The sequence below is a fragment of the Ambystoma mexicanum genome, chromosome 4p (genome assembly GCF_040938575.1).
Source record: "Ambystoma mexicanum isolate Mex_15411 chromosome 4p, UKY_AmexF1_1, whole genome shotgun sequence".
Classification (NCBI taxonomy): Eukaryota; Metazoa; Chordata; class Amphibia; order Caudata; family Ambystomatidae; genus Ambystoma; species Ambystoma mexicanum.
The window spans coordinates 707,393,084-707,411,874 of NC_090927.1; the positions used below are offsets into that span (position 1 = coordinate 707,393,084).

The 18,791-nt window shown below is 49.1% G+C and overlaps 1 protein-coding gene across 4 annotated transcripts in view; it reads left to right on the plus strand.

Annotated features, from left to right (window-relative positions):
* The window catches only part of SENP6 (SUMO specific peptidase 6), a 2,017,494-nt gene that overhangs the window by 1,396,639 nt on the left and 602,064 nt on the right, over positions 1-18,791 (plus strand). For all 4 annotated transcript variants that reach the window (XM_069606272.1, XM_069606273.1, XM_069606275.1 and 1 more), the window contains one exon: positions 11,801-11,893. In XM_069606272.1, coding sequence (XP_069462373.1) covers positions 11,801-11,893 — 93 coding nt within the window. The remainder of the gene's footprint in view (positions 1-11,800; positions 11,894-18,791) is intronic.

An 18,791-nucleotide genomic window follows, 5' to 3' on the forward strand; every position in this document is an offset into this window, starting at 1 on the left:
TTCAAGATAATCACCTTGGCCCAGGACCTCCTGGGCCTCAAACTGCAGGACAGGTTGGTGCCTCTGGACCTCCAGGATTCCTACTTGTATGTGCTGATATGCTCCAGGTTTAGGAAGTACCTGAGATTTGTGGTGGGAAACTCCCACCATCAGTTCAGAATTCTGCTTTTCCTCTGATCTCAGGGTCTTCAACAATGTGCTGGTGATGGATGCGACTCATCCCAGGAGATAAAAGGATTCTAGTTTTACCCCTACCTGGAAGATTAGTTCATTCAGGCTCGCACACTGGACCATATGCCGGCACCCTTGGACTGCACTTCTAGACTTTTGCACAGTTCCCGGGTGCCATGTCCAACTTCTTGTAGGTTTCGGACAATATCCCTTCAGATCATATGTGGTGTTTTATCAGAAACCCTGGCCCCAAATGACTGCACTCACGGATGCATCCCTGAAAGGCTGAGGGTGCTTAAAATGTGCATCATCTGGTGAGCCGACTCTGGTCTCAGTCAAGCTCATTAACACAAGAGTTTGCTAGAGCTGTGTGCGATCAGGATGGCTCTGATTGTCTTCCTCCCCTCTTGCCTCACTCAGAGTGTACTAGTCTTGACAGCCAAGCACTACCTCAAAAACCATTGTGGTGTAGAGAAGCAATGAGACTGAATGTGTGCTCTGGAGAATGATGTGTCTGACTTTGACCCATCTCACTGGGATGGAGCATGTCATTGTGAATACTCTAAGCACACTGATGTTGGCCTCACCTGAGTGGGAGCTTTTCCAGAACGTTCTGGAAGAGTTCTTCACCTTTTGGGGAACTTAAGTGGAACTCTTCACTTCCAGGTTGAACTGGAAGCATGATTTGTTCTGCTCTGGGGAATTTCCTCTGTAGGGAGCACTGAGGGACAAAATTACTGCTGAATGGAACTTCAATCTATCTCCTCAGTGCGCTAATCCATGTCTCCTCCTGCTAGTTCTCTACAAAATTATTATATTTCTGGTCCAGGTAGATTGTTCGCTCATGACTGTGCCCGGACGACGTGGTACCCTGAGCTCATAGACCTGTCAATCTGCCCACCCTGGAGTCTTCCAATGAGGGTGGATCTGCTTTCTCGCTTGTGGGGGTAGCTCCTCCATCCAAGCCCCGGCAGTCTTGGCTGCTGAGATATAAGGATTGGGACATCTCAGACAAAGTCTTGGGTGTTCTCCTTATCACTCTGAGGCCAGCCACCAAGTTAATTTACTCCTGCCAGTAGTCCAAATAGTGGGCTTAGTTTTGGGTGAGAGAACTGGACCCTTTCATCAGACTTTTTTCCTTTGTGTTGGAATTTCTGCTTTCCTTGGCCTGGACAGGCCTGCAGATTGGCACTGTGAGGCGGTATCTTGCCACCGTAACGGTCTTGAAAAGAACATGTGAACAAGGCTATTTCTAAGCAACCACCACTTTAAAGCAATTTTTGCAGGCTTTGTATAACTAGTATCCTCCATGACGGTTTGTTGTTCCAGTGTGGAATTTGATTTTAGTTTTCACTTTACTTATGCAGACTCCTCATAAGCCCTTACATTCATGTTCATTAATACTGCTCACCCATAAGGTGATTTTTCTGTTTGCTATCACTTCCCCGAGATAGTTGGTCCTGCTGGCTCTTGTGTGGACAGGTCTGTGACTAAACCTACCATTTCCAGGTGGATCATCCTCTTTACCTCAAAATGCTATGGTCTGGCTGTGAAAGATGTGGCTGAAGGTTTCAAGGCTCATTCCAGTAGAGACCCGACTGCGATCTCGGTCTCCTGACTAGGGGGTTTCCACGTTGTACATATTTCATCCAGCTGCATTGCCTTCACTGCACAAGTTTGTCATTCACTACTGCTTGGATCCATGTCAGGGAAGGATGCTAGCTTTGGCAGAGGACTCTTTGTTAGTGAGAATTCTCAGAAATGTGCTAATTCCCTCCACCTTAGAGACCCCCAGCAACTTTGCTGGATTTTGAGGACTTGATTTTTTTTTAACCTGGAGAGAGTGACCCTTTTTCCCACTCTCTCATGTATTTTGAATGTGAATTTTACCTCTTTCTTTTGGTTATGGAGTCTGACAAACACAATAGGCATCATCTTTTACACTATGTCACACAGCACCTTCAGCACCTTCAGTGCAGTGACACAGGGAAGTCTTCCAGATTTCCCAAACGTTTAAATAACTTCTCTTGGATAAACTGTTTCCAAGAGCAGTAAAGTAAAAATGACTTTACTTACCATTGTTACTTGCTAGACCCAGCACACCCTATCTTACAATTGAGTGCTGGAGGGGCTACCTAGTACCCCCTTTGTCTAGCTTCTCATGTAACATTTGTTATGTTACCCTTTTCTCACTGAATGGCTGGTGGCAGTGGTTTCGTTTGAACTACCATGGTGTGTCTTTGCTGCGTTCACAGCTGCTCTAAAGAAACCACGGACGCCATCTTTGTCAAAATGGCTTCCGGTTTTCTTTTTTCGCCATTTCTTTGTGGAAAGGTCCTTCTTGAGATTTACTCTGTGTGCCAAACCAGATTTGGTCTTTTTGTTCATTTTTGCCTTTGGTGGGATTCACGAGTGAAGACCGCCTCTGGCTCCAGAGTGTCTGGGGTAGGCAGGAAGTGAAGGAGGTGCCCGAAACTCCCTGTGCTTAGTCTCCTAGGAGACCCGAATGCACTCTGTGATGATTGGCTAGCTGACTGTCCGGCAAGGACAGCCAACCTGCTGGGTGACTGACAGCTAGGCTGGAATGAATGGGAGACAACTGAATACAAGGCAAGTCTTTTGGCTTGGAAGGCAGAGTCGACCACTGGACGAGAGAACCGAAGAAGAGCTTGAAGAGGACGCATGCTGCAACTCCTGGACTGTTGGTATGCCCGGTGAAGCCCTGCTGCAGTGCCGAAATGCCAAGTTTGCATCCACAGAGAAGCCCCTGCACGGACGACTTCTCCCCTTGAGTTGGTGGGACCAATCCACTCCAAAGTAAGCCACCTGGACATCCATCTCGGAGCTGGTTGAATTTCCAGAGAGTTGCTTGCGGAAACAGTATAGCCAGGGAGAGGAACACCATTTTGTGTGCGTTGCTTTTAAGCTAGACTAGAGCTTTTGGAAGATCCTCCGGACTCCCAAGAAGCAAGACTGACTGAGCCCGAGCCCCTCAAGAGTGCGGGACCCCAGAAGCAAGGAAATTCCATCTCAACAGTGTTGCGATTTGCGGTAGACGCGAAGAGCTGAAACACTGAACAGCCACTGAAAGTTACGTTTGCCGGTTGCAAGTTTTGACCATCCCACTGCATTGCGGGAGTCCCCCACGTCCTCCCTCTCGTCTCCACGACTGAGGCTCAGGAACAGCAAGATCTGCAGAGCTCCACAGGAACAGAAGTAATCAGCTGCGTCTTTCTTCATTTCCAAGGTACTGTAAAAAGTCTAAGAGAACTTACCTCTTACTGTAGAGTGCTTGCAACTTCTACAACTCACAAGTCTAATCAGCTTGTGGCCTTACATTTGATTCTTCTTTTCATCAAAGACTCCTAAGAACTTGTGCAAAGACTTTTCCATTTACTTACCAGAAGTGCTTCATCCTATACAAGACTTTTGCCCATTGACTTAGGCTTAGCCTATTGAATTGCATGACTCTGCTTGGATGATCCAAAAGTATTTGCCTGCTTAAGAATATTTGTGGTCTCTTGTTGTTCTAATAACCTTTGACTTTTACCAACTTCTAAAAGTATTCTAAATGCCAACAGTAAGATATTAATGTCACCAGCACCCTAGTTATTGAAATAACCTGTGGGTGTAGGTTGTCTGTGGGCCATCCCAAAAAGGGTTTTTACTGATTTAGAAATTAAGAGTGTACAGTATTGAAGTGTATTTGTGTTATTATATTGCTCCCCTTTGAAAAAGGCTATCTAACGGACTGATAAATAATTGTTTATGCAAGAAACCTGAAGTGTAAGAGTTTATTTGAATACCTGTAATTGTAAATCTCTGTGTAACTCAACTACAGCTCACATTTACCACTCTTGTGTTGAGCCTGGCTGCTCAACACGCTAACATAACTGTGTAGGACAAGCTTATACCAAAGGTTGGGTTGCCTATACCTGTGGTCAAAGTTGAGTGTAGTGTTCCCAGAGGGTACTGCATACAAACTTTTCCTAACACTCCTCCAGGATGTTATGGTGCAGTTGATATTGTTTTACTCTGGTCCATCCTCCAGATGTAAGTACTCCTTTCAAGGTCTATCGGAGATGAGGAATCTGTGGAAGAAAAGAATACATTAGAACAAATTACTTGCCTCTCGATAATGTACTTTCTGATAGATTAGTCGTTCCTGTCAGATTCCTCATTGCCTTCCCAACCTGTCTCTCTTGGCAGATAGCTTGTACACTTCATCTCTTATGCAGTCGGTTTTCACCACGCCAGTATCTTGTTGCGTGGGATTTGAGTCCAGTTGTAATGTTTTTATGGTGGCTCTGTTTGAGCCATGCATTTGTCCCCATTGATGTAGCTCACCATTATGGTGATTTTCTTGATTGAGCTCCAGGATCTCTGTCAAAACCCCTTACCTCTTTTTCTCCAAGGATAAGGTGAGACACTCCTTTCTACACAAGGTTGTGTCAGACTTTTACCTGTCCTAGAAGATACATTTTCTAGTATTCTTCCCTGGTGGATTGTACTCTGCTTTGCTGGTCTAGGGGAGGCTGTTGTGCGTTTTTTGCACACGTTCACCAACTCTACTGCCATGATTCAATGTCTGGTCAGGACACCTGTTTTGGTCATGTGGTACTCCAGGTGTGGGTATTGTTTCATCGCTCTTCTGCCCTACTCCGGATTTTGTAAGGTTTTAGGAGACTTTCTAAGAAGAATCTCTGGGCAGAAGGAATCCATTAGACCGACACATTACTTAACTTTGGTAATATTCTTTCTGGTGTTCTAGTTTTTCCTCCCACATATTCCCCCACACCCTCTCAGCCCCAATCCTCTAAGGAAATGCTTGTAAAGCCTTTCAGTTCTGTGGTCCCTCAGCAGTCCAATGTATAGAAAACTGGGTGGAACAGAGGTCATGGGGTGCAGCAGGTTCCCTATATCCCAACCATTACATCCCATCTGGAGTCATGAGTGGCAGCAGCACAGATTGGAGAGACAGTGATAACTCTTGTGGCTGAAATTATTTTGAAAGACCGATTTGTGCTGGAGAATATTTAAAAAACGAGGACTATGTTGAGGTGTGGGAGGGCTAATCCATCAGAAAGAACATGCAGGGAAGTCATTTGTTTTTTTTGTAAGATCATTAGAGGTAATGGAAAATTAATATAGTTGAGCAGTTTGCAATCTGCAGCGCTTCCATTTTTTGGACTACAACTCCCATGGTCCCTCAGCATTGACTATACTGACTGGCCCGGTAAGAGTTGTAGTCCAAAACATCTGGAGATCCAAATGTTGCAGACCCATGATACTTTTGTACATTTGGGATGGCACAAGTCTAGTCCATTGTTGTGACCAACATCTAAAACATAAATGAAAAAACTGTTGTTCTCCAGCATGGGGTCTGGCATGGATTCACATGCTCATGAATATTCCCCATCGTCAGGCTGGGAATCCTCGGTAAAGAAAAAATCAGTATCAGTTTCATTTCTGATCTGTCTTTCTCAGTAGTAACCAATCACTGGTCTCTGGGTCATACTGCTCCCAGCCAATGACTGCCCTCTCCCTAAGCCCTGCCTCTGGCAGCCATCCTCAGATTTTTACCGCACGCTCAAGTGTTGGGAGTCCTTGTGTTTAGCTCTCGAGCTTTTGCTGCGTTTTCGCGCTTTTTCAAAGAGAATTTCTAAAGTTCCACCGTCTCTACATCCGATTAACGGGCATCCGTGTCAGATTTTTCTACGCCCCTCAAGGGTGAAGATTTCATCGCGTTACGCTTCTTGGAGGAGTCCAGGAGTTTCTGTGGCCTACCCGAACATGGCCGAGGAGAAAGGAAGCTCAACGCCCGGAAAGCTGTTGAAGGTTTGCCCTGGATGCCAGCTACAGAATGTGTTCAAGGAGGACGAGCACTCAGAATGTCTCTAATGCCTTCATGAGGACAAAACGCATGTGGAGAAGGACTGTGCGTTTTGCGGGAACAAGTCGGAACGGACCATCAGGGACCGACACCTTTGTCTCTCCAACTGGCTGGAAGCAAAGAGCCCGTCAGGTGAGAAGAAGAAGTCTGAGCGGTCTTCTAAGTCCTGTGAGGGCGCCCAGGTGACAGGGGCCCAACAGAAGGCAAAGCACTGCGAGTCCGCGGGCACCGGGAGCGCCGAACGGTCGGGCTCCTCAGCTGCCAGGTAGGGCGCATCCTCCCCAGCGCCATCAACCACGAGCCAACGCTCTGGCTCAGGGAAGAGGAAGGCCGAGAATCCGGTGAAGCTTCTGGAGAGGCCCCGGTCGAGCTCAAAGGATCCAGCCGAGGGGGAGCGAGGCAGTGACCCTCCCCCCAAGGTGATGGCCACAGGCCCGCATAAGGTGGCAAAGGCCTTGATTCACCCGGCCAAGGCCTCTGTCGAGGAAGTTGCGGCGTCCCTGGCGCAGCATGTGGAGGCTACACCAGTGGAGTCGACCTCGGGCCCAGAGTCTCCCTGCCTCCACGGAGGGAAGCCTCTTTCAGACCCATCGAAAAGACCCTGGCGGAAAAAGAGGGGGGGGGGGCGTGGTGGCCATTGTGGACATGGACACCGCATCCAAGGAGGAGCTGGTAGAAGTCTTGGAGGGCCTCGACGAGGGTGTCGAAGAGGCCCGTTCCCACGGGAGGGATCCCGACGAAGGTGACTACGAGAGCGACGGCGGCACCGCCAAGGGTCCTAGTCACCCGTCTCTTCCAGAGCCGCAGGACAACTCGGTGGCCATTTTGTTGGCAATACAATCGTTATGTTCGGAGATAAGAATGAGATTGCCCTTACGACCGACGGAGGAACCGGAACCAGGCTCGACGGAGGAGCCAGGCCCGGCGGGAAGCCCCCCGAAAAAGAGAAGACAGATCCATCCAGCCCCGCCTTTTCAGCCCTCTCAGCCTACTCGACCTTTGCCTACGTCCCCCGTCCCTGGGGATGACACGGGAACGGACACGGCCACGATGGGTACCGACGACGGCGGTGACGACGGGACGGAGCTCCCATCGCCCCCAGCCCGGGCCTCCCCGCCCGACGAGATCGGATCTTTCCATAAAATGATCGCCAGGGCATCCAAGCTTTTTCAGCTCTGCCCCGAAGAGGAGGAGGAAGGTTTCCTTCACCAGCGGCGCAAGGCCAAGAGAAAAACTGTCCTCGCCGTGCCACTGCTGGATGACATCTGGGACGAGGGCCTCACCCTTCTCAAGAACCCGTCTACGACGCCTGCCAAGAGGGATCAGTACGAGAAGTACCGGGTCCCTGACGCGGCCCCTTTGTGCCTTAGGGCACAACCGACCCCTGACTCGGTCGTCTCAGCGGCAGCCAAGAAGAAAGCAGGGGGGCATCGGCCTCAACATCAACTTCCCCGCCGGACAGCGAAGGAAGAAGCTGGATGCAATGGGACGAGTTATCTCGTCGGCGGCAACACCGATTAAGGCGGCCAACGCCCTTGCGATCGTGGCCCACTACGACAGGGAGTTATGGTACAAGATCGCCCCCCTGTTGGACTTCCTACCGGACGACAAGAGGGCCGAGGCCCTGGAGATCTTGCAAGAAGGCGAAGTGGCGTCGGACCACGCCATTACGGTGACAACGGACATTGCCGACACCGGTTTCCGCCAGCTAGGCAACAGCGTTTGCCTTAGATGACAAGGGTGGCTCAAGGCGACGGATTTCCGCCAGGACGTACAAGCCAAGGTTTTGGACATGCTGTTAGACGGGAACAATCTGTTTGGGAAAACAGTGGATGAGTCCCTTTAAGCCATCAAGGCGGACACAGAGACAGCTAAGGTCCTAGGTGTTCTCTGTCAACGAAGGCCGTCCTTTCGGAGCACCGGAGGCAAGCAGGGTGATTCCAAGGGATTTGGCGGTGGCTCCTCTACGTACCGCCAAGCGGCCCGCTCCTCGTCGCAGGAAGCCTATAGAGGATGAGGCAAGTCGGGTGGACCCCGCCATCGTCGCCAGGGAGGCCAAGGCGGAAAGGCGCATCCTCCAAGCAAGAATGAACCGACGGCAGTGTCGGGCCCCTACCGAAGCACCCCGGTGGGAAGCCGGCTGGCGAAGTTTGTCAGTGTGTGGGAGTCCACCTCCACCAACAGTTGGGTGCTGGACGCCCTGGCCCAGGGGCACGCCCTCTAATTTCTAAAAAAGTGCCCCCGCATTCCACCCGTGGCCAGGAAGGAAAATGACGTCCCTCAACTGCTATTGGAGGTAAGGGCGATGCTCAAAAAAGGTGCCATCGAGCTCGTCCCGAAGAGGCTCAGGGGCTCCGGAGTATACTCAAGGTACGTCCTCGTGAAAAAGAAGACGGGAGGCTGGCGCCCCATCCTGGACCTGCGACGACTGAACAAGTACATCAAGGCACAGAAATTCCGGATGGTCACCCTCCAGCGTGTGCTGGGACAGCTGGAGGAGGGCGATTTCCTGTCGTCGTTGGATTTGAAGGATGCGTACTTCCACATCCCCATTCTAAAAGGACACCGAAAGTTCCTCAGGTTCGTGGTCCAAGGACGGCACTACCAGTTCAAGGCCCTCCCGTTCGGATTGAAGTCGGCACCCAGGGTGTTCACCAAGTGCCTCGCACCGGTGGCGGCGCGTCTGCACCTGCAGGGGATCCACGTCTACCCCTACATGGACTGGCTCATCCGAGCAAGGACAAGGGAGCTTGCCGTAGAACACACAGCAAAGACCGTCCAGCTGCTCAGGCACCTGGGATTCTCCAACTTTCCCAAATCCCACCTGGTCCCGTCGTAAGTCGCACTGTTTTTGGGAGCCAAGCTCGACACAGTGGCGCGTCTGGCCTCGCTGTCGGAGGAAAGGACTAAGGCCATCCTAGGCAAGGTGCAGTGTCTGCTGGCCACGGACGTTGCCAGGGTGAGGTCCATCAAGTCCCTCCTCGGGATGATGTCCTCCTGCATATATCTCGTGCACCTGTGCAGGCTTCGGATGCGCCCTCTGCAAGAGTTCCTCGACGCCTGCTGGATCCAAGCGACGGGCAGCTTCGAGGACAGGATCCCGCTCAACGAGACCTTCCGACGAACGATCCGGTGGTGGGGCACCCGCGCTCATCTGACGGCAGGCACAGACTTTCAGACCCCATCTCACCAGATAACGGTGACGACGGATGCCTCCCTGGAAGGGTGGGGAGCGCACACCGGAGAACTTCACGCGAGATGCCTTTGGCTCCCGGAGGAGAAGACGCGCCACATCAACATCCTGGAGCTCCGTGCAGTGTTCTGGGCCCTCAGGTCCTTTCTCCCGTCCCTCAAGGGCAAGGTGGTGAGAATCTTCACCGACAACACCACCACGATGTTCTACATCCGGAAGCAGGGAGGAACCAGATCCCAGCCCGCTCCAAGGAAGCCCAGGATCTGTGGCATTGGGCCGTCGGCCAAGGCATGTTTCTGGTGCTCTTTCATCTGGCAGGGATAAAAAACACCATCGCCGACTCACTCAGCAGGGAGCTGCGCTCGTGCAACGAGTGGGAACTACGTCAGGATCAAGTGGATCAACTCTTCCGACGATGGGGAAAACCGCAGATCGAACTGTTCGCGACGGCGACGACCTCCAAGTGCCAGAGGTTCGGCAGCAGGTTTCCCCAGCCGAGGAGCATGGGCGATGCTTTCTCGTTCCCCTGGGACGGCCTGTTCCTTTATATTCGTTCCCTCCGTTGGCGTTGCTGCTCCGACTCGTCAACCAGCTCAAGAGGTCCAGGTGCAGGATGATCCTCGTCGCACCGGCGTGGCCGAGGTAGATCTGGTTCCCAGACCTTCTGGACTTGTCAGCGTCCCCACCAGTCAAGCTGCCGATGGACGCGGATCTTCTCTCCAGAGAAGGAGGCGCCATACTTCATCACGACCCGGAGTCGCTGAACTTGCAGGCCTGGCTCCTGCAGCACTAGAGTTTGGAGGGTATGATATCCCGGCTGACTGCAGAGAGGTTCTTGCAAAGGCCAGGGCGTCCTCAACTCTCAAGTGCTACGGACATAAGTGGAAGAGGTTCTCTGTCTGGTGCCGTGCACAGAAGATTAACCCTCTACGGATTACGGCCCCTCAAGTGCTGCCATACCTACTGTCGCTGGCCAAGGCTGGACTGGCTCACGCCTCCATCAAGATGCATCTGGCTGCGATCTCCCGATAGACCAGAACCACAGGACGGGCGTCCTTGTGGTCCCATCGCCTGGTGAAGGAATTTATGAAGGGACTGTTCGAATCGTTCCCGCCGGTGAAGGCCCATGCCCCGGCGTGGGAGCTCAACGTGGTGCTGACCAGGCTCATGGGGGCGCCATTCGAGCCCCTGCATTCGGCAATGTTGAAGTTCCTTTCGTGGAAGAATGCAGTTCTTGTGGCCCTCACCTCCGCACGACGAGTGGGAGAGATCCAGGCCCTATCCTGCAAGCCTCCATACTTGACTTTTCACGACACGAGGATGGTGCAGAGGACGCACCCCTCCTTTATGCCCAAGGTGCCGTCGGACTTCCACCTCAACGAGGTGGATGTGGCTAGAGCGCTGAAGTTCTACGTGGACCGCACAAAGAGTTTTCGGAAGACATCACAGCTATTTGTGAACTTTGGACCTGTGAACCAAGGGAAGGCTCTCTCTCGAAGGCTTCCATTTCCAGATGGCTCTCCGGCTGCATCATGCACTGTCATCGGTTGGCAAACCGACCGTTGCCCGGCCGTCCGAGAGCCCATTCGACCATAGCTATCGCTGCTACCACGGCTTTCTTGTCTGGTGTGCCCCTGCTGGACATCTGCAGGGCTGCTACGTGGAGGTCGACGCACATCTTCACGAGATTCTACTGCGTCGACCAGGATTCCAGGGAGGAGTCCAGGGTCGGCCAAGCAGTGCTGCGCAACCTGTTCGCCAAAGGTGAGCCTGGTGAGGAGGTAAGAATTGCTTAATGTTGAGTTTTGATGTAATGCTTAATGTTGAGCCTTTGCCACCTCCCGTGGTTGTGCATGTGTTGTACTGCTATGTATTCTTATATTCATGAGCATGTGAATCCATGCCAGACCCCATGCTGGAGAAGAAACAAGTTACTTACCTGTAACTGTTGTTCTCCAGCATGGGTCTGGCATGGATTCACATGCAAACCCTCCCTCCTTACCCCTCTGCGGCTCTACACTTGGTCATACTGCCACATTACGTGCTACCAAATCTGAGGATGGCTGCCAGAGGCGGAGCTTAGGGAGAGGGCAGTCATTGGCTGGGGGCAGTATGACCCAGGGACCAATGATTGGTTAATACTGAGAAAGACAGATCAGAAACGAAACTGATACTGATTTTTTCTTTGCCGAGGATTCCCGGCCTGACGGGGAATATTCATGAGCATGTGAATCCATGCCAGACCCATGCTGGAGAACAACAGTTACAGGTAAGTAACTTGTTCCTATTACAGTAAAGTGTTTACTTTTGTTAGTCTAAAGAAAATGTCACAATCCAGGATATGTTGAAATCCTTCATGGACCAACAAAGCCTCAGTGTTTTGTTATGCAATTTATTACAATTCTAAAAATTTCCCATAATTGTCATTTTTATTCAGGAAGTCATTTTTGGGAATACAACTAAAAGGGTAAGCAGTTGCATGAAATGTTATTTGGGAATTGACTTTGCATACAAGTTAACATTTGTTTTAAATATTGTTACAGACTTCAGCAGAGGCGTCATGGAAGGGTGAAAACATGGACACGACACGTTGATATTTTTCAGAAAGATTTTCTTTTTGTTCCCCTTAATGAAGCGTAAGTATAGACTTCCTTCATTATTATGTGTCTGTTGCATATCCGGGTTAAATAAATGTATTTTCTCTTGAAGCTCATTTTTCTATCATTATATTTCCTCTGCAAAGATCTGTGACCAGGGCAGCGAGTGGAAAAGGTCTTCACTCCTTACTGATCTCACCCTTTCCAACTTTTCCATCTATACCATTAAGATGAGTTTGCTGTTTAATCACTATTTCTTGAAAAATTGTTCATGTTTCAAGGTTCTCAACTTCTCAAATACTTTATGCATACACTGTAATTTGAACTCTTCCAGCATCTCCTCAATTGATACATTGCTGCGAAGTGTAATCCTACTCCTTGCATCCCTGTATTTTCTTTCGGGTTTCTAGATTTCACTGTTCATCACTTTCTGTTAAATTGGTATTCTGTATTAGAAAACTGTGGTGTTTTTTCTTTTTTCTATTATACTATAAAGGTGCAAGGCTGCAACCAATGTTTTTCTTTACAGACTATCAAATACTAATATCGTTCATTATGCAAAATATTAATTGTTGGATTCAAATCTTCTCCAACAAAATTAAGTCTTGAGTCCCTGAAATCACCTTCTTAATTAGGCCAGAAACATCACCACTTTTCTTCATGTCCATGTTCAAGCCTCTTCTGTCAGAGGTGGTTTCTTCTCTGGGCAGGGTTGTTCAAATGTTTTATGTATTGACTTTCACTCACCCTCAGTTTTCAATCTACAACACACTATGAATGGTCCGATTAGTAGACCATCATCTAACTCTGCCCGGGCTGCCTTGAAAGTTATAAATAAAATCACTATTTTGATGTCTGTTGAGGACATTTTTGCACAGCCCTTTGAGGGGGATGTGAAGTCATCTACCACAAAGGCAAGACCAGGTTTTTAACCAAATTATAGACCAAACTATCTATATGCCAGCGGATCAGTTATACTTAACACCAGAAAAGAGATTGACTTGTATCGAAGTACAGTTAGTCCAAACAAGTTACCCCAGTAAAAACACCACACTGGTATACTGGAAAACATACACTTAATTATTGAATTACACACACAGCAGCTGTAAGGTCAAATAAGTACTATATGTAAAACATAACACACACTAATGCAGTGTATGCATACAACCAGTAAATGGATTTGTGATACCTTACCCACTCCTAAGCTAAATATCTGCTTACTGTGAGGAATCTGAGGGCGTCCTCACTTCTTTCCCCAATATATCCTCCCACCATGAGGCCAGGCAAAGGCCTTCTGTCGCATCCTGACCCTGGGCGTTGATATGCGAGGGAGGATCATCTGGGTGAAGGCGACTTGGGGAGTGGAGATGAGGCACCCTTAGGTTAGACACAGTATCTCCCATTACCCTTTCACCATGAGTACAATGTTACCAAGCCTTTATAGGCTATTATGAATCCCTTTCCTATTTTTCCCCTAAATCACTCCCCAATAGACACCAGTTTGGTAGTGGGATGAGGAAGAAACCAACTAGAGAAATAAATCCTCATTATCAACACACACAAACACCAGTTATGTACTGGGACGAGGAGGCGGCCAGCAAGAGCAATGCAGGCCTCCCGAGTCAACAATGAGCGGTCTAGTCCTTTTTGGACCAATTAACCTGGCAGGAGGTTTAAAAGCAGTAAGTACGGTGAGAATGAAGTCCGCTGTGGAAGCAGGTCTATGGACTGCTAGACGAGAGCAGACCTCTCCTGGAAGGCAGCGTGGCAGACTGCGTGCTCAAGACCCTTTGGAAGATGCAGAGTGCATACAGCGAAAGCGAGGCTGAAGGAAACTGGAGGCCGGTGGTGTAAAGAGAACCAGCGTGACCAGGTCGAAGCTGTCAAGTGAGGCCCGAACTGCGAGAGACACAGGAGGTGTGAGCAAGGAACCTTATGAGAGAAAGATCTTTTAATGGCTGGAAGCCTCGCTGGAACGCCTTAATCAACGACCTGCTAGTTTAACCTAGGGACTGGTACACCGGGACGGCAGGCAGCCATGCAAAGCATTTAAATTAATGCTGATTTAAATGAAAGTAAGCACGTTTTAAATACTGATCTGATTGAAAGCAGGTTTGTGGAACTTTGTGATATAAGGAACTGTGCAATTTGAGAAAGCAAGCACTGGCAAACAAACATTGGCAAGAGCCATAAGAGTATAAGTAACAATGTAACTTGAATGAACAAGCGTTGGGAAAAGCCAGGAGAGTATGTGAAAATGCAACAAGTGAATGGTGGTAAAACATGGCAAAGCATCATGAGGATGGGAAATGAGAATGAACCAAGAACCACTGTAAAGCTGAAGCAGTGGCAACGTGCATAAGAAGCAGCGATTAAGGTGGTGGTTGCATGACCTGTAATGGGTGGACCGTATGGTTTGACAACCCCGCCTAGACAGAGTGCACCGATCTATCGAAAAGCAACTGAAAGCACCCACAAAAAACCTTGTGATTGAATAGAAAGGAAATCTTGTGTGATTTGAATTTATGCAACTGACCTATATGACATTGGTGAAAAGTAACCAAATCAGAAGAAATGGGAAGTGCCCCAAGGAATTGTGGTGTTTTGGAAAGGCGAAAGACTTGAAAGCTTGGATAAGGGGACACCTTTGCATTGTGAACGATTTTGAACTTGGGTAAGGGAAACGCTGAACTTTTATTTGAACAGTACTTATTTTGATGCTAACATCCCTACACATTGTATACAATTAGATGTGAGGGGATGTATAAGTTTTGGCCACACAGACATTTGCTTTGGACTTCCTGACAGACTATCCTTAGTTTCCTTTAGGTAGGGAAATCCCAACTTTTAGGCCTTTTTCCAACCCTACATTTGATTTAATAAAATGTATAGCCCAAACTTTTATCAGTTGTCTGTCTACTTCATGATGCCTTCACAAATGGTGTCAGGGGTGGGATGCGGCTCAACCGTTAGAAGTTGGAGAACCCTAAAGTTTGAGAAGTTAAGTCCCAAAGCATCAGACCCCTCAGTAGCCACAGAAGAGACTATTGGGTTTGATAACTGCAGCAGTAGGGAAGAAATCATTCCCCCCAGGTGAAAGAAGGCTAATAACCACTGATCTGGATTTGATTCCATCCCCAAGTACCTACATTGGATTGGCTCCCAAGTCGGGGTTAGCATGGAGATTTGAAATTGATGTGTTAGCATGTGTACTCTTACGTCCCGTCCCTTTTCCTGCATACTGCCTGGACGTCCCATCCAAGGGATGGGAGACGGAACCTTTTTCACCAGAAAAAAACCTTCTTCCCCTTTAAATTTAGAGACGGCTGGGGGTGCAGCCCTGACGCCGCCCTCCGGTGCCACACCTGAGTCCCCTTTTTCGCGTTGACTGGAACATGCCAAATTCATCAGCAGTCCTGGGTTTGGCTTCTTTTTTGTCTTTTATCATACAGGTACTCGGTCCTCAGGCGTCCTCCCCGACCCATGGCGACTTCCACAGGGTACAGCAGAACAGACTAGCCAGGTGGAGGGAGTGCTTCCATAAGTCGCCTCCAGAGGACCTCAAGGACTTAGTCAATCCAGGCCCAAGGTAGGGCCTCTATTCTCTATAGCACCCCGAAAGGGAGACTCCTTCCCAGCGACTTGCCCGCACGGGAGGGACCGCTCAGGTTCTTGTACCGGCACGTGCACCGAGGCTGCTGCAGCTACCGGCCACCAGGCCGAGGGATCCTCAGATCCTCCTGGTGACAGTGTTGAGGGACCGCAAGGTTCTTTAATTGGGTCTTCAACCGAGGGGCTACGCCCTTGTACCAGCATTATGTCCCAGGGGCCAAACCCTAATTCCGCCAATACATCCGAAGGGGCGCCTAAACGCAGCTCTATCTAGGCCCGTTGAGCAGGGTAGGACTCGCGATCCTCACTCAAGAGTCCTGGAGGAGGCTGGGCCCAGCGAGCCGAGCTACACGACGCAGGCACGTGGCAGGCAGCTCAACAAAATAGCCACCGAGCCAGACATCAGCTTTGGCGCACAAACCGTTCGAGCCATTGCCGTCCGCTGATATCAGGCTGGTCACCATCAAGACGGCCTTACTGGTAGGCCTCACCTCGGCCCAAAGAGTCAGCGAGATCTGTGGCGCTGGTTGCCTCAGAAGCATATCCTACCTTTGACAGGGACAAAGTAGTCCTGTGGACGCACCCAGCATTTCTGCCTAAGGTGCCATCTGCTTTCCATTCGAACGAGGAAATAGTTCTCCCTACGTTCTTTGCCGATCCTAAGGAGGAGGCACAGAGAGTTCTGCACTGCCTGGATGTCGGGCGTACCCTGAAATTCTACCTTGACAAGACCAAGGGCTTCCGCAAGTCGGGCGCCTTGTTTGTCACTTTTGGAGGTGCAAGACCAGGCTGTCGGGCCTCTAAGGCCTCCATTGCACGCTGGATGGTCTCGGCCATCAAAGAAGCATACAAGGGGCAGCACAAGCCGTTTCTGGCGAACATGCACGCCCATGTAATCGGGGCCAAGGCAAAGGCCATCGCATTCCAGCGCCATGTCCCTTGGCACGTCATAAGCAGGGCGTCCACTTGGGCCATTCCCTTGGATTTCTGCAAGCATTACTGTTTGGATGCCAGGTCTAGATCTGATGTGGCTTTCGGACAGGCGGTTCTCAGCAACCTATTTGCTTAAGGAGGGTCTCCTCTCCACCATGGGGCTACATTCAGTTGTAATCGCCCAGGCAGTATGGAGGAAAGGGGATGGGACCTAAGAGTAATTATAAGTTACTCACCGTAGTGACTAACTTACTCTTACTCCATAGTCCCCTTTCCTCCATACGTCCCACCATCCTCCCCCCTACTAATACTGGTGTCATTAGGCAAGGTTAAATCTATTGTCGACGTGTCAATGGGGACTGAGGTGAGGCGCCAGAGGACGGAGTCAGGGCAGCACACCGCGCACCTCTAAATTTAAAGGAGAAGGTGGTTTTTTCTGGTGAAAAAGGTTCCGCCTCCCGTTCCTTCGAAGGGATGCCCAGGCAGTATGGAGGAAAGGGGACTATGGACTAAGAGTATGTTACGTGAGTAACTTATAATTTATAGATCCAGACTTCCGAGGAGATATAAAGGTGTTAGGGATCTTTCCCATGGATCTGTACTTTCAGATCCATCAAGGGGATCCAATTGTACAGGGGATACTCGAAAGAGCACTGTTTGCAAGGTAAAAGGAAGAGGCCGGAAAAGAAGTAACTGATCGAGGTACCCGAGGCTTTGAGCAGGCTGATGGCATACCTGACGCCCCACAAAAACCTGAGCCCAGAAGTGTCAGGGAAGAACCACCAAAAACTCTCCCGACCTAACCTTTGCCCAAAGGAATTACCCACTGTTGGCTGAAGCCTTCCTACAAATCATACCCAAACAAGAAGGCCCTGAGAAAGGACTCCTCCTTTTCTTTTTAAATCATGGGTTGATATATCAGACAAACACCACTTCAGAGGGCCTAGTGAGAACGAAGTTAGTCATACCTAAGTCATAAGCAAGTTATCCTGGCAATAGCCCATATCCAACTGGCGAGAGGTCACTTAGCGCAGACAAAAACCCAAGCACAAATCCTTAATCAATTCTTCTGGCCAGGAATTCACTCTGAATTTAAGATCTTTTTCCAGTCCTGTGTAATCTGCCGAAAGACCAGCACCTATATGCCACCCCCAGTACCTTTACAACCACTCCCAATCATTGAAGTTCAATTTTCGAGAATTGGCATGGACATTGTAGGACTCCTGGAAACATTAAAGTTAGTCAAAAGGTACATACTTGTAATAGTAGATTGTGCCACACAATATCCAAAAGCCTTTTCATTTAGAGACAACACCACCCAGCAGAACCTGAAGCACCTACTCCCCTCCTTTTCTACAGTAGGGTTTCCCAAAGAAATCTTAACGTTCATGGCTTTATACATTCATGAGCAAATTCATGGGGGAAGTGAAACAACTATTACATATTACCACCTTAGGAACTTCAGTATACCATTCACCGACAGATGTCCTTGAAGAAAGATTTAATAAGACTCTGAAAACATTGTTACTAAAGATAGTGGAGCAAGACTAAAGGAATTGGGATCAAATGGTACCTGGGGCTTTACTCGCTGTGAGAGACCCAGAGGCTTCGGCAGGCTTCTCCCCATTTGAATTATTTTATGGACGGAAACTCTGAGATAACCTGGATGTTTTGAGGGAGATTGGGAAGAAAGAAAGGAAGCCCCAATTCCATTCTCCCAACCGCCCACTGTCTTAAAGAATGCATGACTGTGGTAAGATCTCTAGTCCAAACCCATATGGGCAAGGCACAAGAAGAGCAGAGCGCTTCATATAATCGAAAGGTCACCTTACAATCTTTCTCGGTAGGACAAAAGGTGTTAGTGTTATTGTCAATCTGCGAGAATAAACTAATATCCAAATGGCACGGGCCTTATGAGGTACTTAAACAGACAGGAGGACCATGTAACTACTAAATTTCTCAACGTGACCGCCGATAGAAAACCTAGGTATACCATATCAACGTTTTAAAAGAGTGGAAAGAAAACCCTACAGAGTCCACTACGACTATTCTCTCATGTTTATTACCTGATGAGACTGATAGAAAGGTACTTAACCTTCCTGAACTTGGTAATAACCAGACAAAATATCTCTGACCTACTCCTACAATTTCCTGATGTCTTCAGAAAGGAGCCAGGGAGACTGATAGGAATCTACCACCATATCTGCACCGTGGGGCAAGGTCGTACACCTAAAACCTTATTGACAACCCGAGGCAAGGAGGGCGACCTTCATCCAGTAAGTCAAGCAGATGCTTGAAGCCAATATTATCGAACCATCCAATAGCCCCTGGTCTTCACCCATCATATTGGTGGCCAAACCTGGTTGGAGTTAGAAATGTTGTATTGACTTCA